Raw genomic sequence first — 20171 nt, forward strand, 5'->3', positions numbered from 1 at the left:
GAATAATATCAAACCTGATTATCATATCAATTATTACGAGAGTTGAGGACAAATTTATCTAGACAATCATGATAAAAATTGAAAAGTTAATTTATATGTATGGTAAAAAAAGTTGGTTATTTGTGTATTTTAAAATTGAATTATATTAATTCTTATAATTATTTCAAATATAATATTATTAATATTTGTTATTTATCAAAATATTATTATTCATTATAACAAATGAATATAATTTATAAATTTATTAAAATATTAATAACTATTTTTTATAATTTTAGTGAAATATTATCATCTTTTAAAAAAATACATAATTTTTTTTTATTATGTAAACAATTTATTATTACGTTGTTTATTTTAAAAAATAATTTTACATTTATTTCTTATAATTTAATAATTTAAAGTGGATAAAATTTATGTAAAATTTTAAAATATTATAATTCATTGTTAAAATTCTTTAAATGCTAATGAAAAATATATTTATAATGTTTATTTTAAAAAATTATTTCTTCCCTATTATTTTTTTCCTCAGCTTTCTTAGCATTCAAACAGCGCGACCATGACAACCCCTCTCCACTGATCTTTTGATGACGATCCAAACCCCTAAATCGGTATTGGCTCTCATAGAAACATGCACAAATATTCAACAACTGAAGCAAATCCATGCCAAATCCATCATCTCTAGCCTCTCCTATACCCAATTTATAATCACCAAAATCATCAATTCCTTCTTATCTCATGCATGTCTTGATTATGCAACACAAGTATTTAATCAAACACAAGAACCCGATGGTTTCATCTATAATGCAATGATCAGGGCCTATTCATCATCCCAAACACCATGTGTAGCAATATCAATTTATAACAAAATGAGGGCATGTCAAAATATTTTAGGTGATAAGTACACATATCCATTTGTGTTTAAAGCTTGTGCTAGTCAATTTGCCGTAGAAAAAGGTAAGGAAGTCCATGGGGTGATTGTTAGAATTGGTTATGAGTTGGATGGATTTCTGCAGAGCTCTTTGCTTAATTTCTATATGGTTTGTGGTGAAATTGGCAATGCACAGCAAGTGTTTGATGAATTTGATGCGAAAGATGTTGTGTTTTGGAATGCTTTGATAACGGGTTATGCCCGACAAGGAATGGTTTTAGATTCTTTTGGGGTTTTTAAAGAGATGGTGGAAGTGAAAGAGGTTAGACCCAATGAAGGGACAATGATGGGGTTGATAGTAGCCTGTATAGAATCAAAGAATTTGAAATTAGGGAGAGCGATCCATGGTTATATGATGAAGGATATGGTTTTAAGGGAAGGAGTGAAATTAGAAGCTGCATTGATTAATTTGTATGTGAAATGTGGCTATTTGGATGGTGCAAGGAAATTATTTGATGAAATACCAGAGAAGAACACTGTGGTATGGAATTCGTTGATTTGTGGGTATTGTCAAATTGGATCTCTGAATGAAGTGATTGAGCTTTTAAGAGAAATGCATCTTTCAAATCTTAAACCTGATAGGTTCACGGTCTCAGGTGTTCTGTCTGCTTGTGCTCAAATGGGGGCTTTTAATCTTGGAAACTGGGTCCATAGATTTGCTGAGAAGAAGGGGATCTGGGATGTCTTTATAGGGACTGCTTTGATAGACATGTATGCAAAATGTGGTTTCATTGGAGCAGCAAGGAAGGTGTTTGATCAGATGAATGAAAGAAATGTTGCCACATGGAATGCTATTCTTTCTGGATATGCTTCGCATGGGCAGGCTGAATCTGCAATTGAGCTCTTCAGTGAGATGAGGGAATCAGGGGCTAGACCTGATTCCATCACATTCCTTGCTGTCTTACATGCTTGCGCTCATTCAGGATTGGTTGAAAATGGTAAACAGTACTTTGATCTGATGCTGCAGTATTATAAGATTCCACCAAGGGTTGAGCATTATGGGTGTATGGTTGATCTTCTTGGCCGTGCAGGGCTTCTACAAGAAGCAAGGGAGCTTATCAAGATGATGGTTGTTGAACCAAATGTGGTTGTGTGGGGAGCATTACTAAGTGCTTGCAGCATCCATGGCAACATTGAGATTGGTGAGTGGGCAGCTCACCATATGATCAAATTGAATGCAATGGATGGTGGATCATATGTGATCTTGGCAAATTTATATGCATCAGCTCAAAGATTCAATAGGGTTAAAGCAGTTAGAGAGATGATGGTGGAAAAGGGGATTTGTAAGTCACATGGATGTAGCATGATTGAGATTGGGGATGTTGTTCATGAGTTTGTTGTTGCTGACAAAATGCACCCTAGATCAGAAGAGATTTACTCAGTGTTGGATGAATTAAGCAAGAAGCTCAAGATGGCAGGCTATGTTCCCTTGCTTGCCCTCGATGAAGAAGGTTAATCTATCTGCTAAGAGGTAATCATTTTCCAAAGAAGATTTTGACCAAGGGATACAAAGGAGCAATGTAATGTTGTGGAGTGTTGATGATCTTCCCATAGAAATATTTGTTAATTTCTGGTGATCTTCACGAAAAGTACTAGGATTAATTTCCACAACATGGTTTCAGAATTTTGCTGAGCCTTGGTACATTCATCCAAAGGAACGAATATGTTTTCAGGGATTAATGTGATCAATGGAGTTCCAATTGACCTTATTTGTCTTTGGCTGGCACTTGCAATGGCTAGTGATCTTGTTCTAAGGAATTTCTGGCTTACAAAGGAAGCAACGATTCCTCAAGTCAATCTACCTTGGTGAGATGGGACAACTTGATACCTTGCTGAGGAAACTAAACCATTTGCTATTTGATTAATTCATTTTTTTAATAGCTTTTAAATTTGGGATATTTATTTTATTTTCTATTTTTCCTAATGCATGCAGTTGTGAAACTAGAAAAATGAAATAAGTAGTAGTAAGAAAAGATGAATGCAGCACTTTCAGTGGTTTTGTGTTATTCTCTAAGATATTTTATTGGGCCAAGGGTAATAGTGGGCTAGCCCCCCCTATGACAAACCCCACTCCACACTCACATACAACTACATGGAGGTTGGATTAGATCCCGGGTTTTCCCCTAGACTTTAGGTGCAGGCTGTTTTCCACTTTCTACTCTCTAAGATCAAGCTTTGAAGTGAAAGGAACTTTCCATGAACAAGAAATATGCTTGGAAATATTGTTTTATATTCTTTTATATGCATTTTTCCCCCTTAAACCATTTGTAATCTTGGAAATATTGCTCCTTATGATGCTTTGACCTTCCAATGGAGGGAGTACCATAGAACTTTTGGTTGAAGACCCATCTTGATCATTATAATACAAATGATTACGATTGTTTGATTGCACTTGGTTTGTCAAAAACTTTTCCTAGCTATGGTGTCACTTGGTCATTGCTGTGCTGGATGGCTAGTTCATGTATCTTGATCATCAAAATGCTAGTTAGTGAAAAATAAAATGTAAGAGTTGCTGCTTCACAAAATTAGTGGTTCCTTGGACTTCCAATTTTTTTTTTTTCTATTCTTTTGGTGCTAGATTTTCTGGGTTTTGCTTGTATCTCTTCTGAGGTATCTCCCTAATAAATATCTATATGCTGTTTCATTTATTTTTTGGTTATGTTTGTGGAGATTGACCAACTGATTTTTCCCTCTTTGTGCTTTACTATTTTGCTCTTCCACAGATGCACATTTACTTCTTGAAGATGGTGATAGAGATGCTCTACTTCTTTTGCAGTACTAAATTTTAAGGTATTGAGTGTTGTTTCTTTTTATTTATTCTCTTATATTTTATTTTAGTTCACAGACTTTTGGCTTGTTATGTTTTTATGTTCTCTTGTCTCAATGGTTTTGATTTTTGATGTTTGTCAGCATCCACTATGGTTTCCTTTTAGTTTTCTCTTCCCAATTGAAATCTTGGGGCTTGATTCTGTACAAGGCTGTCAGCTTAAAATCTATTTTACTATGATAAGAAGTACTTGACCCCTTCTAATTCCTTATGCTATTCACATCTCGAATATTTTTGTACCACTTGAAAAGAAGCATATTGATCATCATAACCAGTCTCATATTGATAAAGTAAAGTACTTCCTGTCATGTTCTCATGGGAAACAGCCAGAGGTAAATGAAAGCTTGGGGTCTTTTCTCTTCATAATTATTAAGATGCTGAAGTTCTTGATCAAGCTGAACTGGTACCATTATTTATCGATTGTGGGCTATCCTTGTGACTGATGTGGGGCCTCATTGCAGCTTTTTGATTGACTTAAAGCTCTTTCTGGCTGTTAAAGAGCTTTACTCCAAGTTTGGTCACACATGGAAGTACTTTAAAGTAAAAGAAATTTCAAACCGACAAGCTCCTTTCACAAGAGCTGGGAATGAGATGTTTACAGAAAGCTTTTAGAAAGAGGTTTCAAAATTTTATTCTTTTATTTTTTTAACAGATTGAATAGAAACCCCTTCTTCATCCCTGTCTTTTCAGCTGGAATAGAAGGGCCCAACGTGGTTGATGCTTTTTTTTTTAATGGGCAAAGTAGTTGGCCTTGCCTCTGGAAAATCTTTTATGGTGATGATTTTTTTGATTAATCATTCACTGGTTTTGTATGAACCTTTCACTTTTGGTTTCACTATTTTGTTTGGATTTATGTTTGTTTTCTCTTTCTTTCTTCTTCCTTTTTGTTTCTTTACTAATTTAACACATTAAAATCTCTTGGACTTGAATGTTCTGCATCTAAAATGCAAGTGAACTTCTGATTGTCTTCCTTGAGGAGAGATTATTTCTTGCATTGGTTTGAGTATTGTTTCTTCAAAAATTTATGGCTAGTAAGCCCCTCTGTTGTCTTTTTGATTTCAGGATTTGAGATTTTAGCATTTCCCAGCATGAAAGGAAATAATGGGCAATCCAGGAAAGCATGGTTGATATTTGAAGCCAGCTTCTATATCTTGGATTAGGAAATCCCTTCTGACATTTTCAAGCTAAGGTTTGAGAACCAATTTCAACAGAATTACTTTTGCCTTTTATTTGATTTGTCAAATCACCATGACAGACCCCCATATAATTCTTTTGTAGCTAAGATGAGTTTAAAATTTTAATCTATCCTTTTAGACAATGATTTAGGTGTTGCCTCCTTTTTAGATGGTGGATTGGTTATGAGATGATTCTGTCTCCATGATCTGTCCCAACGCCTCAGCATTGCCATACAGTATGCACGAAAAAGCGCTAAGCAAATCCTGGCTTGCAAGCATACAGGAATAAGCAAATCCCTCTCTGCACTTTATGAGGTCCAGGGGCAAGGCAGATATCTGTCTAATTCAAACTCTAACATTCCAACCTAGTGGTAGTCCTGGATCAGGAAAACAAACTGACTTGGTAGATTTAAGTGTTTTTTAGCTTAACCTAGTACTAGTGCTGTATCAGGAAAACAAACACGTTTGGTAGATTAAAGGGGTTCTTAGCTTGGTTTATGATAGGCTGCAAGTGACTCATTCCTGCATGTACTGTCAGTAAAAAGCAGCTTACACAGAGTGTTTGATGAAACTGAAAATTATGCACTGAAAACTTTAGCATGGAACTGTAAATGACAAGAGGTCATTATGCTAAATTTGCAGTAGTGAAAAATCTATTGATGCCTACAATATTTAAGTGCAGAATTTAATTAACCATTTGGTAAGTAAAAAAATTAAAGTTTGAAAGAACTATTTATTTCATAAGTTTGTCATTACACCTTTATTATAATCTTTAAACATTCTTTTAGTAATATCATATCAACAAGTACAAAGAGACATAAAATAGCAATTGGACTGAAGTGGTTAAAAATTTTATCAATTATTATGATGTTATTAAATATTCTTTCAGTAATGTTATATCAATAAGTAGCAGTTCATACAAAAATATCATGTGGACCAAAATAATTGAAAATTGTATCAATTGGGTAGTAACCTTCCTGTTTTATACTTATACACTAGGCTTTAAAACAAAGAGATAGCTTTGATAAGCAAGATAATAATTAATTAAAGAGTGCCTATTAAAAAAGATGGCATATGCTAATTACACTGGGGATATACAAAGGGGTGCTAAAAGGAGAGGAGACAAAAACAACTCCAAGTTACTTCCACCCATCATTTTGAACCTAACCAATCAATAAATCTAAAAAAGAAAAAATGATCAGCTTAAAGAGACTGATGAGACAAATAGAACATGTTGCAAATGAAGGAATTTTTTAGAAATATGTCTAACCCCTTCACTCCTTCAAAGATTCTTCTGTTACGTTCCTGCCAAATTGTCTAAGACAGACATAAAGGAGTCATCTTCCATGCTTTTCTTTGCTTCTTCCCTACAAAATTCTCATGTCATCCCAATAACAACTCTTTTATCGAAGAAGGATGCACCCAAGAGATCCTAAAAGAGAACAGGAGATGCCACAACCCTCTTGCTTTCCCAAAACACATGAGCAGATGGTTAGCTCATGTTTCTTCACTTTACACATGCAACCACAATTCGCAAAAATCCATCCTCTTCTTTTTAAGTTGATCTAAAGTCAAGAACCCAAGCTGCCTCCCATGCAAAGAATCCCACCTCTAGAGGAGTCTAAGAGGCAACACACTTCTTTTGAGGGGAAATCCACCCTTAATCCAACGCCAAATCAAAATAGAATGATTTAATTAAAAGTTTGTGTTCTTGTTAGCCTCCCAAACCAACCTATCCTCATTTCCACTGAGCCTTCTCATCTCATGAAGCCACCTAAGCAAAAACTTAGCCCTATCCAATTCCCAATCTTGGAAATGGCTTAAGCAATGAAGGTTTCAAAACCCTTGCCCTCTCTCTACCTCCTGAGCATCAACTACCCGTGCATTCTTAGAGGCTATGAAAGAGCAAAGAGAAGAAAACGAGTCTTTCAAAGGTGAATTCCCATGCCAAGTATCCTAGCAAATTTGATTTTCCTTTCATTGCTTTTAGTAAATTTGGTGCAACCCTTAGAAGCAACCCAATCTTTGCTTATCACCTTCCTCAACCCTACTCCAAAATCCTCTTTTCCTACACAAGATCACAACCCTCCAACTCTTCCTTATATTCTGCATAATTTCAAATCTCCAAAGAAAATCCCTCTCTAAAGCAAGTTTCTAATTCTATTTATGTAACGACTTGCTCCCTCTCATGTAGATATTACATGCTTCGAGCCTAATAGGCTCTCACATCTTTACAACACATCTACATAATTAAGAGGATCCAATACATATATAGTGTTACTAAGTTCTTCCCCTATTCGATGTGGGATATCACAATCTTCGTCGTATTTGCATGAGGATGGGAGGTTGATTGTGATATTCCATATCGAATAAGGGAGAAAGTTCCTAACACTATATGTATGAGTTCCTCTTAACCATGTAAACTTATTTTAAAGTAGTGAGAAAGAATGAAAATATCGGTTTTTATAGATATATTGGTAGTTGGATTTTATAGATATACCGAGATATATTGGGAAATATCAACGGAAACTTTGACAAAACATATCAGTGGATGAAAATCAATCAAAATTCATAAAAATGTTGAGGAAAATTATCAAATAAGAAATAATATACGTATTTATTTTTGAAATAATATATGTATAATATATTTTGTGACATCTGTGATAAGATACAGGATTTGAAAACACAATTAATATTAAATATTATAATATATTTAATTTGAATATGTTGAAGGCCTATTGGACCCAAAACAAACAATATCAACATGGGAGGAGCAGATTGTTACAAATGGTATTAGAGTCGGTCCTCAACCCCTATATGGGCCTTTGTTTGTTTGGCCCTAAAAGGGTGGTTGTCTGTTTGACTTTGCAATCCTGTTGACACAACGAGAATGTTATGTCTGCATGGAGGTGTGATTATGATATTCCACATCGAATAAGGGAAGAACTTCTTGACACCATATATATATATATATATATATAGACACATTTTAAAACTGTGAGAATCTATTAGGCCCAGAAAGAACAATATTTAACTGAGAGGGAATGGATTGTTACAATTTACCAAGTGAAGCTTTAGGCAAGGAAAATAAAATTTGGATGCTAAGTCCTACTTTCTTTTTATCCAAATGTTAGCCCGGTTTATTAGATGAGGTTTCTATTCAAGAGCTTCTCCCTCCTGCACCTTTTAACAAAAAATTCCTTGAGGTCACTTCTTATTAGGCATAATGAACAACGCTATGATAAGCAAGTTAGAAAGGGTGCTTTTGAAAGGCTAACTTTTTATGAAACCTTCTCTTTACCACATCCTAAATTGTTGCTGTTGAAATGCGGCATTCAAAGTTAGGGTTTTAATTTAGGAAAGTATTTTAGGAATAAAAAAGGAGAGATCATTTAGGATATTTCCTTAGGATTCAGTTTCCTATTTTTTGGGAGAGAATCAAGCTAGATGGATATTTTCTTATTCAGTCATTTGTGTATATATATGTGTATGGTGTGTACCGAATAAATCAATAAAAGGAGTTCAGAAATTCTTCATGGTATCAGAGCCAGTTTTCTGAAACCCTAATCCCTTCTGGCCGCCTCTTATTTAGGCCATCATTCATTCCAGCCAAACCTCTCTGGCCATCTCTCAATCCGACCATTTCTCTCTCTGGCCATCTCTCATTCCGGCCATCAGTCCCTGTTCTCAGGCCAGTATCTCTGGTTTTCTTCTCTTCCCTATTTCCAGCAACCATATTCGGCTGTCTCTCAGGCCGGTATCTCTGGTTTTCTCCTCTTCCCTATTTCCAGCAACCATATTCGGCTGTCTTCCTCATCTCCATGACAAAATACAGAATGACATCATCACAAGTATCCAGCGTCACGGCACCAGAATCAGGGGGCAGTTATGAAATTCCAAACCTTGGTGGCAGTGATTTCTCTCCTATTCTCATCACAGGACACAAATTAAATGACCATAACTATTTACAGTGGTCACAATCTGTGTTGCTGTTCATTTGCGGTAAAGGAAAGGATGAGTACCTCACTGGAGAAGCAGCCATGCCAGAAACTACAGAACCGGGTTTCAGGAAGTGGAAGATTGAAAACAGCATGATCATGTCATGGCTTATCAATTCCATGAACAATGACATAGGTGAAAATTTCTTGCTGTTTGGGACTGCAAAGGACATATGGGATGCAGCCAAAGAAACTTACTCAAGTTCTGAAAATACTTCAGAACTTTTTCAGGTTGAATCAGCCCTACATGACTTCCGCCAAGGAGAGCAGTCAGTTACTCAGTATTACAACACACTCACAAGGTATTGGCAGCAACTTGACTTATTCGAGACTCACTCATGGAAATGTTCGGATGATGCAGCAACATACAGGCAGATTGTGGAACAAAAGAGACTGTTCAAGTTTTTCCTAGGACTAAACAGGGAATTGGATGATGTTAGAAGCCGAATCATGGGCATTAAACCCCTGCCAAGTCTCAGGGAGGCTTTTTCAGAGGTTAGGCGTGAAGAAAGTAGAAAGAAAGTGATGATGGGATCCAAAGAGCAACCTGCCCCAACATTGGATGCCTCTGCCCTTGTTGCTCGGTCATTTAATAGTAGTGGTGGAGATCGTCAAAAACGGGATAGGCCTTGGTGTGATTATTGTAAGAAACTAGGCCATTATAAGGAGGCTTGCTGGAAGCTTCATGGCAAACCGGCTGATTGGAAACCAAAGCCACGGTTTGATAGAGATGGCAGAGCACACGTGGCTGCCAACTCTGAGAGCACATCTGTTCCCGAGCCGAGTCCATTCAACAAAGAGCAGATGGAGATGCTATAGAAACTATTAAGCCAAGTTGGCAGTGGCAGTACTACCGGGACAACCTTCACTGCTAATCGAGGAGGAATGAAGCCGTGGATAGTGGACACAGGTGCTTCTGATCACATGACAGGAGATGCTGCCATTCTTCAAAATTACAAGCCAAGTAATGGTCATTCATCCGTCCATATTGCTGATGGTTCAAAGTCAAAAATTGTCGGGACAGGTTCCATAAAACTTACTAAAGAATTATATCTTGACTCTGTCCTCCATGTTCCAAACTTGGATTGTAATCTTTTATCCATTAGCAAATTGGCCCGTGATCTCCAATATGTTACTAAATTTTATCCAAACTCGTGTGTTTTTCAGGACTTGAAATCGGGGAAGATGATTGGCAGTGCTGAACTGTGTTCCGGGCTCTACCTCCTCCCATGTGGCCGATTCTCAAACCAAGTCTCTCAAGCAAGTTGCGTACAGTCTCAGAGTCTGTTAGAGTTTTTCAATTCTGTGTCAAATTCTAAAGTCAATAAAGATAGTGAGATTATAATGTTACACTATCGCCTTGGTCATCCTAGCTTTGTTTACCTTGCAAAATTGTTTCCCAAATTATTTATCAATAAAAATCCAGCATCTTATCACTGTGAAATTTGTCAGTTTGCAAAGCATACTCGAACAGTATATCCTCAAATCCCATACAAACCTTCGACTGTTTTCTCTTTAGTACATAGTGATATGTGGGGTCCCTCACGGATAAAAAATATTTCTGGCACTCGATGGTTTGTGACATTCGTTGATGATCATACACGGGTAACATGGGTTTTCCTTATGAAAGAAAAGTCAGAGGTCGGGCACATTTTTCAAACCTTCAATCTTATGGTTCAAAATCAATTCAATTCCAAAATTCAGGTCCTCAAGTCAGATAATGCAAAGGAATACTTTACTAGTAGTCTCAGTACCTATCTTCAAAATCACGGCATTATCCACATAAGTTCTTGCGTTGACACCCCACAACAAAATGGGGTGGCTGAATGCAAGAATAAACATCTCTTAGAGGTTGCCCGGTGCCTTATGTTTTCCTCTAATGTTCCAAACTATTTCTGGGGGGAAGTCATTCTCACAACTACCTATTTGATTAACCGTATGCCATCCAGAGTGCTTACCTTTCAATCCCCACGTCAACTTCTCTTAAAAAAATTCCCTCACACCCGTGCAGCCTCTTCTGATTTACCACTCAAAGTATTTGGTTGCACGGCATTCGTTCATGTGTATCCTCAAAATCGTAGCAAATTTGCTCCTCGAGCCAATAAGTGCATTTTCCTAGGGTATTCTCCAACCCAAAAAGGGTACAAATGCTATTCTCCAACCAACAAAAGATTTTACACCACCATGGACGTCTCTTTCTTTGAACATGTCTTCTTCTATCCCAAATCTCATGTTCAGGGGGAGAGCATGAATGAACATCAAGTTTGGGAGTCTCTTCTTGAGGCTGTACCTTTTTCTCACTCAGAGTCACCAAATCCTTCCCAATCTGCGCCCACTGAGTTGTCCACACCCATGCCGTCATCAGTCTAGCCAGCCCAGCCCACAAATGTTCCTTCTCCCATGACCATCCAGTCTCCCACGCCTATTCAACCTATAGCCCCACAACTTGCTAATGAGAACTTACAAGTATACATCAGGAGGAGGAAAAGACAGGAATTAGAGCACGGATCACAGCCAGCATGTGGCCAATATATTGACTCCATTTCAAGTCTACCTAAAGAGAACATAGGTGAGGATAGGGCTGGAGAGGTGTCAATTCCCAGCATTGATGATTCTACTCTGCCGATTGCATTGAGGAAGGGTGTTAGGAGATGTACAGATCATCCAATTGGGAATTATGTTACGTATGAAGGGCTATCACCATCTTACAGAGCATTTGCTACTTCTCTTGATGATACTCAGGTTCCCAACACAATACAAGAGGCATTCAAAATTTCAGAATGGAAGAAGGCAGTACAAGATGAGATTGATGCACTTGAGAAGAATGGGACATGGACTATCACAGATTTGCCGGTTGGGAAGAGGCCCGTGGGGTACAAGTGGATTTTCACCATAAAATACAAAGCAGATGGATCAGTCGAGAGATTCAAGGCTCGTTTGGTAGCTAGAGGGTTTACACAATACTATGGGATAGACTATCAGGAGACTTTTGCTCCTGTTGCAAAACTAAACACTATCAGGATTCTTCTCTCATTGGCTGTCAATCAAGATTGGTGCTTGCAACAACTGGACATAAAAAATGTGTTTCTAAATGGTGACCTAGAAGAGGAAGTCTACATGGAAATACCACCTGGTTTCGAAGGAAGTATGGCAAAGAATTAGGTTTGTAAACTCCAAAAATCCTTGTACGGCCTTAAACAATCTCCCCGAGCCTGGTTTGATAGATTCACAAAGGCAGTCTTGAAGCTGGGCTACAAACAAGGTCAGGCTGATCATACTCTATTTGTCAAGAAGTCTCATGCCGGGAAAATGGCCATATTGATAGTCTATGTCGATGATATTATTCTATCTGGGAATGATATGGAGGAATTACAGAATTTGAAGAAGTATTTGTCAGAAAAGTTTGAAGTTAAAGACCTTGGAAATTTGAAATATTTCCTTGGTATGGAAATGGCTAGATCAAGGAAGGGAATTGTAGTCTCTCAAAGAAAATACATACTCGACCTTCTTAAGGAGACCGGTATGCTTGGATGCAAACCAATTGATACTCCTATGGATAGTCAGAAGAAACTTGGTATCGAGAAAGAGAGTACACCGGTAGACAGGGGGAGATATCAGCGACTCGTCGGGCGCTTGATTTATCTCTCACACACTCGGCCAGATATTGGCTTTGCAGTGAGTGCTGTAAGTCAATTCATGCATAGCCCCACTGAGGAACACATGGAAGCAGTCTACAGGATTCTTAGATATTTAAAAATGACACCAGGGAAAAGTCTATTCTTCAGAAAGACAGAGAATCGTGACACTGAAGTATACTCAGATGCGGATTGGGCAGGAAACATCATTGACAGGCGGTCCACTTCTGGATACTGTTCTTTTGTCTGGGGAAATCTTGTTACCTGGAGGAGTAAGAAGCAATCAATTGTAGCCAGAAGTAGTGCAGAAGCTGAGTACAGAGCTCTAGCACAGGGAATCTGTGAAGGGATTTGGATAAAAAGGGCTCTTAGTGAACTGGGACAAACGAGTTCATCTCCGATTCTGATGATGTGTGATAATCAGGCAGCTATAAGCATAGCAAAGAATCCTGTGCATCATGACAGGACCAAGCACGTTGAGATTGACAGACACTTCATCACAGAGAAGGTGACTAGTGAGACGGTTAAATTGAACTACGTTCCTACCAAGCACCAAACCGCAGACATCCTCACCAAAGCTTTACCTAGGCCTAACTTCGAAGACTTAACTTGCAAGCTGGGATTATATGATATATATTCTCCAGCTTGAGGGGGAGTGTTGAAATGCGACATTCAAAGTTAGGGTTTTAATTTAGGAAAATATTTTAGGAATAAAAAAGGAGAGATCATTTAGGATATTTCCTTAGGATTCAGTTTCCTATTTTTTGGGAGAGAATCAAGCTAGATAGATATTTTCTTATTCAGTCATTTGTGTATATATATGTGTATGGTGTGTACCGAATAAATCAATAAAAGGAGTTTAGAAATTCTTCAGTTGCCAATTCAAAGAAGTTCCAAAAGGGAAGGCTAGGGAAATGGCAAGAAGCGTCCCTACTCCATAACAACAACAACAAAAAGAAAGAAAAAAGAAGAAGAAGAAGAAGAAAAGAAGAAAAGAAACAATCTACTCCACATGGTGATATCCATTGTAGGAATTAATACAGTTTTTTTTCCTAATTGACTTTTAAATAGGAAGAAGCCTTAAAGTAGAGAAGAATTTAATTTGAATGTGTTAACTAACTTAAATAGGGCTCACAAAAAATAAGGTTGTCATTAATGAAAAGTGGGGGGAAACTTTCATTCCCTCTCCTTCCCCACCTCCAACCTTGAAGCCCGAAATGAAAACTCTCCCGTTTCCTTCTTAAAAGAACACTAAGGACCTCCATCACCAAAATGAATAAATAAGAGATAAGGTCCCCTTGTCTTAAGCCCCTCATACTCTAGAGAAAACCAAAAAGTATTTCATTCACCAAAAATGGAAAACCTCGTTGTTAAGATGTGCCACTGAATATACATCTACTAAAAGCTTATTTTATGAAGCATCACTAGAAGAAAATTCCAATTTACCCTCTCGTAGGCTTTTCAGTGTCTAACTTATAAATAACACCTACTTTATCAATCTTTAACATTGATTCAGTTGATTCATTGGCGATAAAAGTTACATCTAAGATTTGCCTTTCTTCCACAAAGACATTTTGAGATTCTAAAACCCTTTCCAACTATTTTTTTTCAACTTGTTAGTGAACACCTTAGCTAAAAGTTTATTTAAGCTCCCTACAAAGCTAAGGGCTTGAAATCCCTCAAAGCATTTCACCCTTCCTATTTTTTGGACCAAGTCTAATATAGTAGCACTTAAAATCTTTTCAAACAATCCCCTAAGGAAAAAAAAAACACCTTAAAGAGACTCAAAATCTTATACCTAAAAGCGTCTTAACAAAGATGTCAAAAAGCCAAAGACAATTTCTTCTCCTCACTCCCCTAAATTCGAACAAAGTTGCATGAATTTCTTCCTCCATAAAAGGCTCCTTTAACGCACCAAAGTCCCCTCTACTCAAAGACTTGAAGGAGAAACCATCTATGCCTCCCTCCAATCCCATGATTTAAAAAAGGAAAAAAAAAAGGTTGAGGGTGGGGTGGGGCGGGGCGTGGATGGGGGATCACTATCATTTCTAAAATCTTAGATTTCTTCATGACTAGCTTGCTATTCACCCTTGACTTCCTAATAAAATTTCTTTGTTGATGGACATTAGCCGTCTTAGTAAAAGTTGTCTTTTCTATCACCTTTCCTCAACCGTAATTCTCTTGACTTCTACCTCCAAGATGTTTCGTCCAAAAATAGAACAGTAATAAACTCTTTCAAACCACCTTTCTACCTTCTTGATCTACTGAGGCTAAAAGTTCTTCCCTCTTCTTTTCATGTCAAAAACCAATTTGCTCCAATTCACAAGGCTTTCTAGTTGCAACATTCCTAAAAACCCCTTTGTTGAAAGCTTTTGAATCATGTTTTAATGTTTCAGCTTTGAGGCTAAAATAAAACCCTAAGAGCCATGAAATTGGTAATTTTGCCACCACCCTTGAATCCCGTCTTTGAACCTTTCCAACCTAAGCCAAATATTCTCAATCCAAAAAGGACTCTTCCCCATGTCACCTCGCTCCATCCAATAAAATAGAAGACTTGTTTTGGCTATGAATTTCCCCACTGTGCCCCAATTATATACAAAATTATATATATATATATTCCATTTTTGAGCACATATAAAATAAAATTTAAGTTTACTTTCATAAAAAGTAAAATACAAAAATATATTTATATATGTTATATTTATTTTAAAGTAATTAACATTTTTAAGACCTAATAAACTTATTTTAAATGAGGCTGGGGTGGTTATGGGAGGTATAGGAAATTCCCTGCTTGGGATAGGAATGTATTTAGATTATCAGGACTGGGTCCAGACCAAGGTGACCTGCCCTGTAGACATCTCTAGTTTTGGCAACAGATTTTGTATCAAATTGAAGTGATCCTCCCAATCACCTGTTACTAGCAATTAATCCAGTTTTGACATTAAAACTCTGTTTGGCCCATGACTCCAACTAGAAAAACTGCTGGTGAAAATGAGATCTATCAAGGACTACTCCTCTATACACTTTGAGAAGCATCTTATAGCTGAAAAAATTCTGGGCCAATTTCCTTTCCATTAGAATCTAACCATATTGAAGTCCCCCCTAATATACCAAGAATCCTCCCAACGACCCACCCTTAATGGTCCTTACTTTCTCCCAGGGAGCTTCTCACAACCACTAGGCCATACACCAACACCCAAATAAATAACTTAATGACATTTGAAGCAACAAGGAATGGAAAAACACTCCCATCCCATATAACCATCAAGCAACTTCAGCAATTCATTATCCCATATAACTTCCACCACCCTCCAGCTGCCCCTATCGCTTTCAAAGCAACCCACTCCAAAAATGTGCCCACCCCTACACATCTGATGTGCAGCGTTCTACAATATTAACACTTCGAATGAGTGAATGTTTCCCATGGGAGGTGAAAATGCTAAAAATGGTATTCAAAACTAAGTAACAAGAGGACCTTGGTATCTATCAAGGTTACTGAGCATATCTGATATAAGAAGACCCTGATGAAAGGGATGTTCTAAAAAGAAAAATAGAGAATGATTATTACATTTTGATTTGCTATCCATCCTCTATATATATACTGATCTCTTCCTTTCAAGATTAGCTTAGTTTCCAGGTTTCTATCATAAGATAGAGATCGGGCTAGCCATTGACCTAATCTTTGAGAGACTTCAAATATAATTATCCACAATGATACTGAGAAATGAGCTAATGTGAGAGAATTAAGAGAGGAAAAAATTGATGGTTGTGGTAGAGAGTTGATGAGAGGTCATAAGTTTTAAGCAATGAAAGCATGAAATTATTTTGGATTCAGAAAAGATAATTTCTTTTGACTTACTACTTCAGGTTAGTTTTGGTTCTATATAGTAATATTAAGTAATTTTATCAGTCATACTTAACACACTTAATGACTTAACTTAAGTCATTAAGTCATGTTAAATCATTAAATCAATGTATCAAATACTCCCTTAATCTCTTAAAGATTAGGTCAATGGCAAGTTCAATCTCTTAAAGGCTTGAAAGATGTCAAGCTTAACATTTGAGTGTGTGTGTGTGTGTTTTTGGTGATTTTGATTAAATCTGGGATGGGAAGTGAAGAGTCGTGTATGTCGAGTGAGAAGGCTTAACTAGGCATCACACAGATTAGGTTGCTGAAAGGAGGGTCTAGGTTGAGCCCAACCCTGCTTTTTTTTTTTTTTTGGTTATTTTGATTAAAGCTGGGATGGGAAGTGAAGAGTCATGTATGTCAAGTGAGAAGGCTTAACTAGGCATCACACAGATTAGGTTGCTGAAAGGAGGGTCTAGGTTGAGCCCAACCCCACTGGAGTCAGCTCTTGCTAGCATACATATAAAATAGAGAAGTTTGAGAATGGATGAAGACCTGAATTTATCTATCAACATATAAAAGATGCCTAAGTAAATAAAAGTCAAAATCGAATCCAATAACCAAATCTCAAATGTCAGAGAAATTTTTTTCTTTTTTTTTAATTGTTAATGGAAAAGTGAAGAAAATGAAAATGCTAATCTCTTGTGCAGCATCTTTATGCAAATGAATCTAAAGCATTATAATCAAACAAATTTTTTGCCCAAGATTAAAATATCTTTGTTGGTATTAGTCAAACTAGATATTCATCCCTCAAAAACAAAAAAAAACAATGATTAGTTGATAAATAATATTGCAAAATGAATGAATATTAAAAAGAAGTTACCTCAAAGAGTAAAAGACGGTTTAAAAATAAAACTTCAAAAATCAGTCACAGTGCTTTACATTAAGTGTTTAATCAAGTCTGTTACTCGATATGGTGAGCAGTTTGTGTGTGAAATCCAATCATAACTGATAGCTGGCTTTTGTTATAAAGCAAGCTGAATGAGCAGGACTAGTCCTTGTTTATAGCAATTTTCAATTTATTTGTATAACTACTTGGTTTATTGATAGCGTTTTGTTTAAAAAAGTAACAATATGAAATTCAGTTCGATGTATTATGATGATATATTCATCCAAAGTTTCTTGCAAATGTTAGGACTTCTTTGATCAATTTCTCCCTCTTGGCTCACCAACAACCTTTGATATAAACAACACAGGGAGGCCTAAGCAAAGTTTTGGAATTTTATTGTTGAAAAGCTCCAGATTGATGTAAAAAGTGTACTTAAAAGTGAATTTAGTTGCAGCTTCCTTGAAGCTTCATGGTTGATGCTGAAAAGGCTCACAATATCCTCGAATTTTCCATTCCAAACCCTTCTTCATGAAGCTCTGATCAGGTCGACTTTATGATTAGTTCATGACAACTTCACAACAATCATGGTGCTTATGAAAGAGTGTACCGACTCTAATTCACCTGTTTGAAAAATGCACCCACAAGGCTGTGTGAAGAGATGAAGGCTTTAGCTTTACTGAAGCTTCATGCACATCCTCAATTACAGTATGGCTTTTGAAGTTGCCTAGATCTATGAAGTTGTTGTTTAGGGTTTTCTTGCAAGGAAATTCTCTTCCCATTACATAATATTTCTTCATGTGGGTCCTTCAAGATTAGAGATCACTGTTCTGGTGTTTTTCTTTTAGTCTTATACAGGTGTGGGAATAACACCTTCCCGGGTATAAGGTGGACTGTAGGGTGGGAAACCCAAAAGATTAGACAACTCCTAAAAGTGGTCACCTTCTGCCTCTGCCGACATCCCCTTTCATTTGTTTGTCTATGAGCATTGCCATTATCTTTTGAACATGATTATTGGATAAGTCTTAGTTGCTTCTAATCTTTGATTGATTGGACCGATAATTTGTCTTAATCATTATTAATGTTGGCGACAAGGATTTGTGGAGGGTGGTTGAATCTTCTCATCTGATTAGTAATGAGAATGTTACTTAACTTTATCAGCAGTCAGTTTCTTTGTTCTTTTTCTTTTAACTTTCCATTGATTACTCCCATCGCTGAAAACACATGTTCAGGCTATTGTTTCTGAAGAAGACAAAGGGATTGAGTTGGGTTGGAGATGGGCACAGGAGGAGTAAAGAGTAGGAAGATTAGAGAGGTGAGTTGAGAAATGTTGGAAAGGAAATACTGGAACACTACAAAAATGATTGAGAAATTCAAAGAGAAACCTAACAAGATAAGGATGTTGAGAGGGATAGGTAGCAAAATCACAGATGGTTAAGAGATTTTAATATTGGGAAATTTGTTTTCAGCTTCTTTTTTTTTTTCTTTTACCTTGTGGGTTAAAGTTTTGGAAACATTTGTCGTACATTCGAAGAATCATCTATCAAATACTTCATCAAGTAGCAAGTGATTTTTCAAAATTTTAAACTATTTTCTAAATTTGATCAAATATCTTATTTTTCTTTTAAAAAAATAATTTTTGAACTAAAAATGTTTTTCTAAAAACACTCTCGACCTTTTTAATGTCTCTTAGTAAGCCTACAGGGTTTTCTAAATGCCTCATAAAACATGTTTGTACATTTTCTATCTTTTTAAACTTTCAAGATGGTTATCATTTTCATTACCCAACTACACCAGAGATTCTTAGTCATTTTCAGATTTTTATTTTTTTATTTAATTGAAAGGTGGTTTTCAAGAGGACGAGTTTTCCTCAGATTTGGGGAACAAACATGGCTGTCATTATTTCCCATGTTGAGATTTGGTGGACCAAAAGACACCCCTCCTTTGTAGGATTATAAACCCATAATCATAATCCAACATTCACCCCTTTTTTGTGTACTATAAAAATATTCCCTTTTAAAGCATATTATTCATTGCATTCAAAAAAATTATATTTATTAAATGTAACACAAATCAAGTCAAGAGAGAATGGTATACTTAAGAGTGTGTTTGACAAAAAAATATAAGAGAATCACTAATCAATTGATTCTCTTAAAAAAAAAAAAAAAAAAAACAATACAAGTAATTTTTTAATATTATAAATGATTTTTCAAAATTTTAAAAGTAATTCTTAAAATTTTGTAAATATTTATTTTTTTTTCAAAAATATTTTTTAAACTAAAATCGCTGTCAAACGGGACTTTAAGTCGGCTTGGCTCATGTGATCAAAATACAATATGATATGAGAAAAGTGATTTTAGGGTGTCATAGAAAAGGCCAACAATAAATTATATAAGTCATATTCAAATGGTATTAAATAAAAAATTAATAATAATAATTTGGGTCTTAGGTAAGTGACCAAACTTTTTGTTCAATGAATATGGAGGGGTTATTATAAAATACATGTGAAAAACAAGTTGAACAAAAATGGCGTATGGCTTTGGCATTCTAGATGGATAAGTTCGTGAAAAATCTCATAAAGTCCATAATATATTGATGGGCGGCTTGTTGCCCATGTCCAAAAAAGCCAATATTCCTGCACTTGATGATATTGAGGCTGGCTCCTTGCCTACATCAATTATATCAAAGTACCATTATTCCTCTGAATCATTCTCCCTAGGGTTTCCACAAGTAAGCAATCAAATGGTGTGACACATCACATAATGTAGGGGTGAAACTATAAAAAATAAAAAATAAAAAATAAATAAATAAATAAAAAGAACACATGTATCATCAAATAAATGCAACCCATAATGTTTTTTTATTTTATTTTAAT

The 20171-nt window shown here is 36.2% G+C and overlaps 1 protein-coding gene across 2 annotated transcripts; it reads left to right on the top strand.

Annotated features, from left to right (window-relative positions):
• Positions 1–516: 516 nt before the first annotated feature.
• On the top strand, positions 517–18456 carry LOC100259519 (pentatricopeptide repeat-containing protein At1g08070, chloroplastic). Of its 2 annotated transcripts, XM_010650409.3 has the most exons (4): positions 525–2734; positions 3652–3718; positions 4818–4944; positions 17606–18456. In XM_010650409.3, exon 1 carries the CDS (start codon positions 585–587, stop codon positions 2382–2384), a length of 1800 nt encoding a protein of 599 aa, XP_010648711.1. In that variant the 5' UTR covers positions 525–584; the 3' UTR covers positions 2385–2734; positions 3652–3718; positions 4818–4944; positions 17606–18456. The 2 variants fall into 2 exon arrangements, with proteins under 2 accessions (XP_002282982.1, XP_010648711.1); XM_002282946.4 differs by lacking the exon at positions 17606–18456 and having other exon boundaries at positions 517–2734; positions 4818–5086.
• The last annotated feature ends 1715 nt before the right edge of the window (positions 18457–20171 follow it).

This window comes from Vitis vinifera, chromosome 4 (genome assembly GCF_030704535.1).
Source record: "Vitis vinifera cultivar Pinot Noir 40024 chromosome 4, ASM3070453v1".
In the NCBI taxonomy this organism is placed as follows: Eukaryota; Viridiplantae; Streptophyta; class Magnoliopsida; order Vitales; family Vitaceae; genus Vitis; species Vitis vinifera.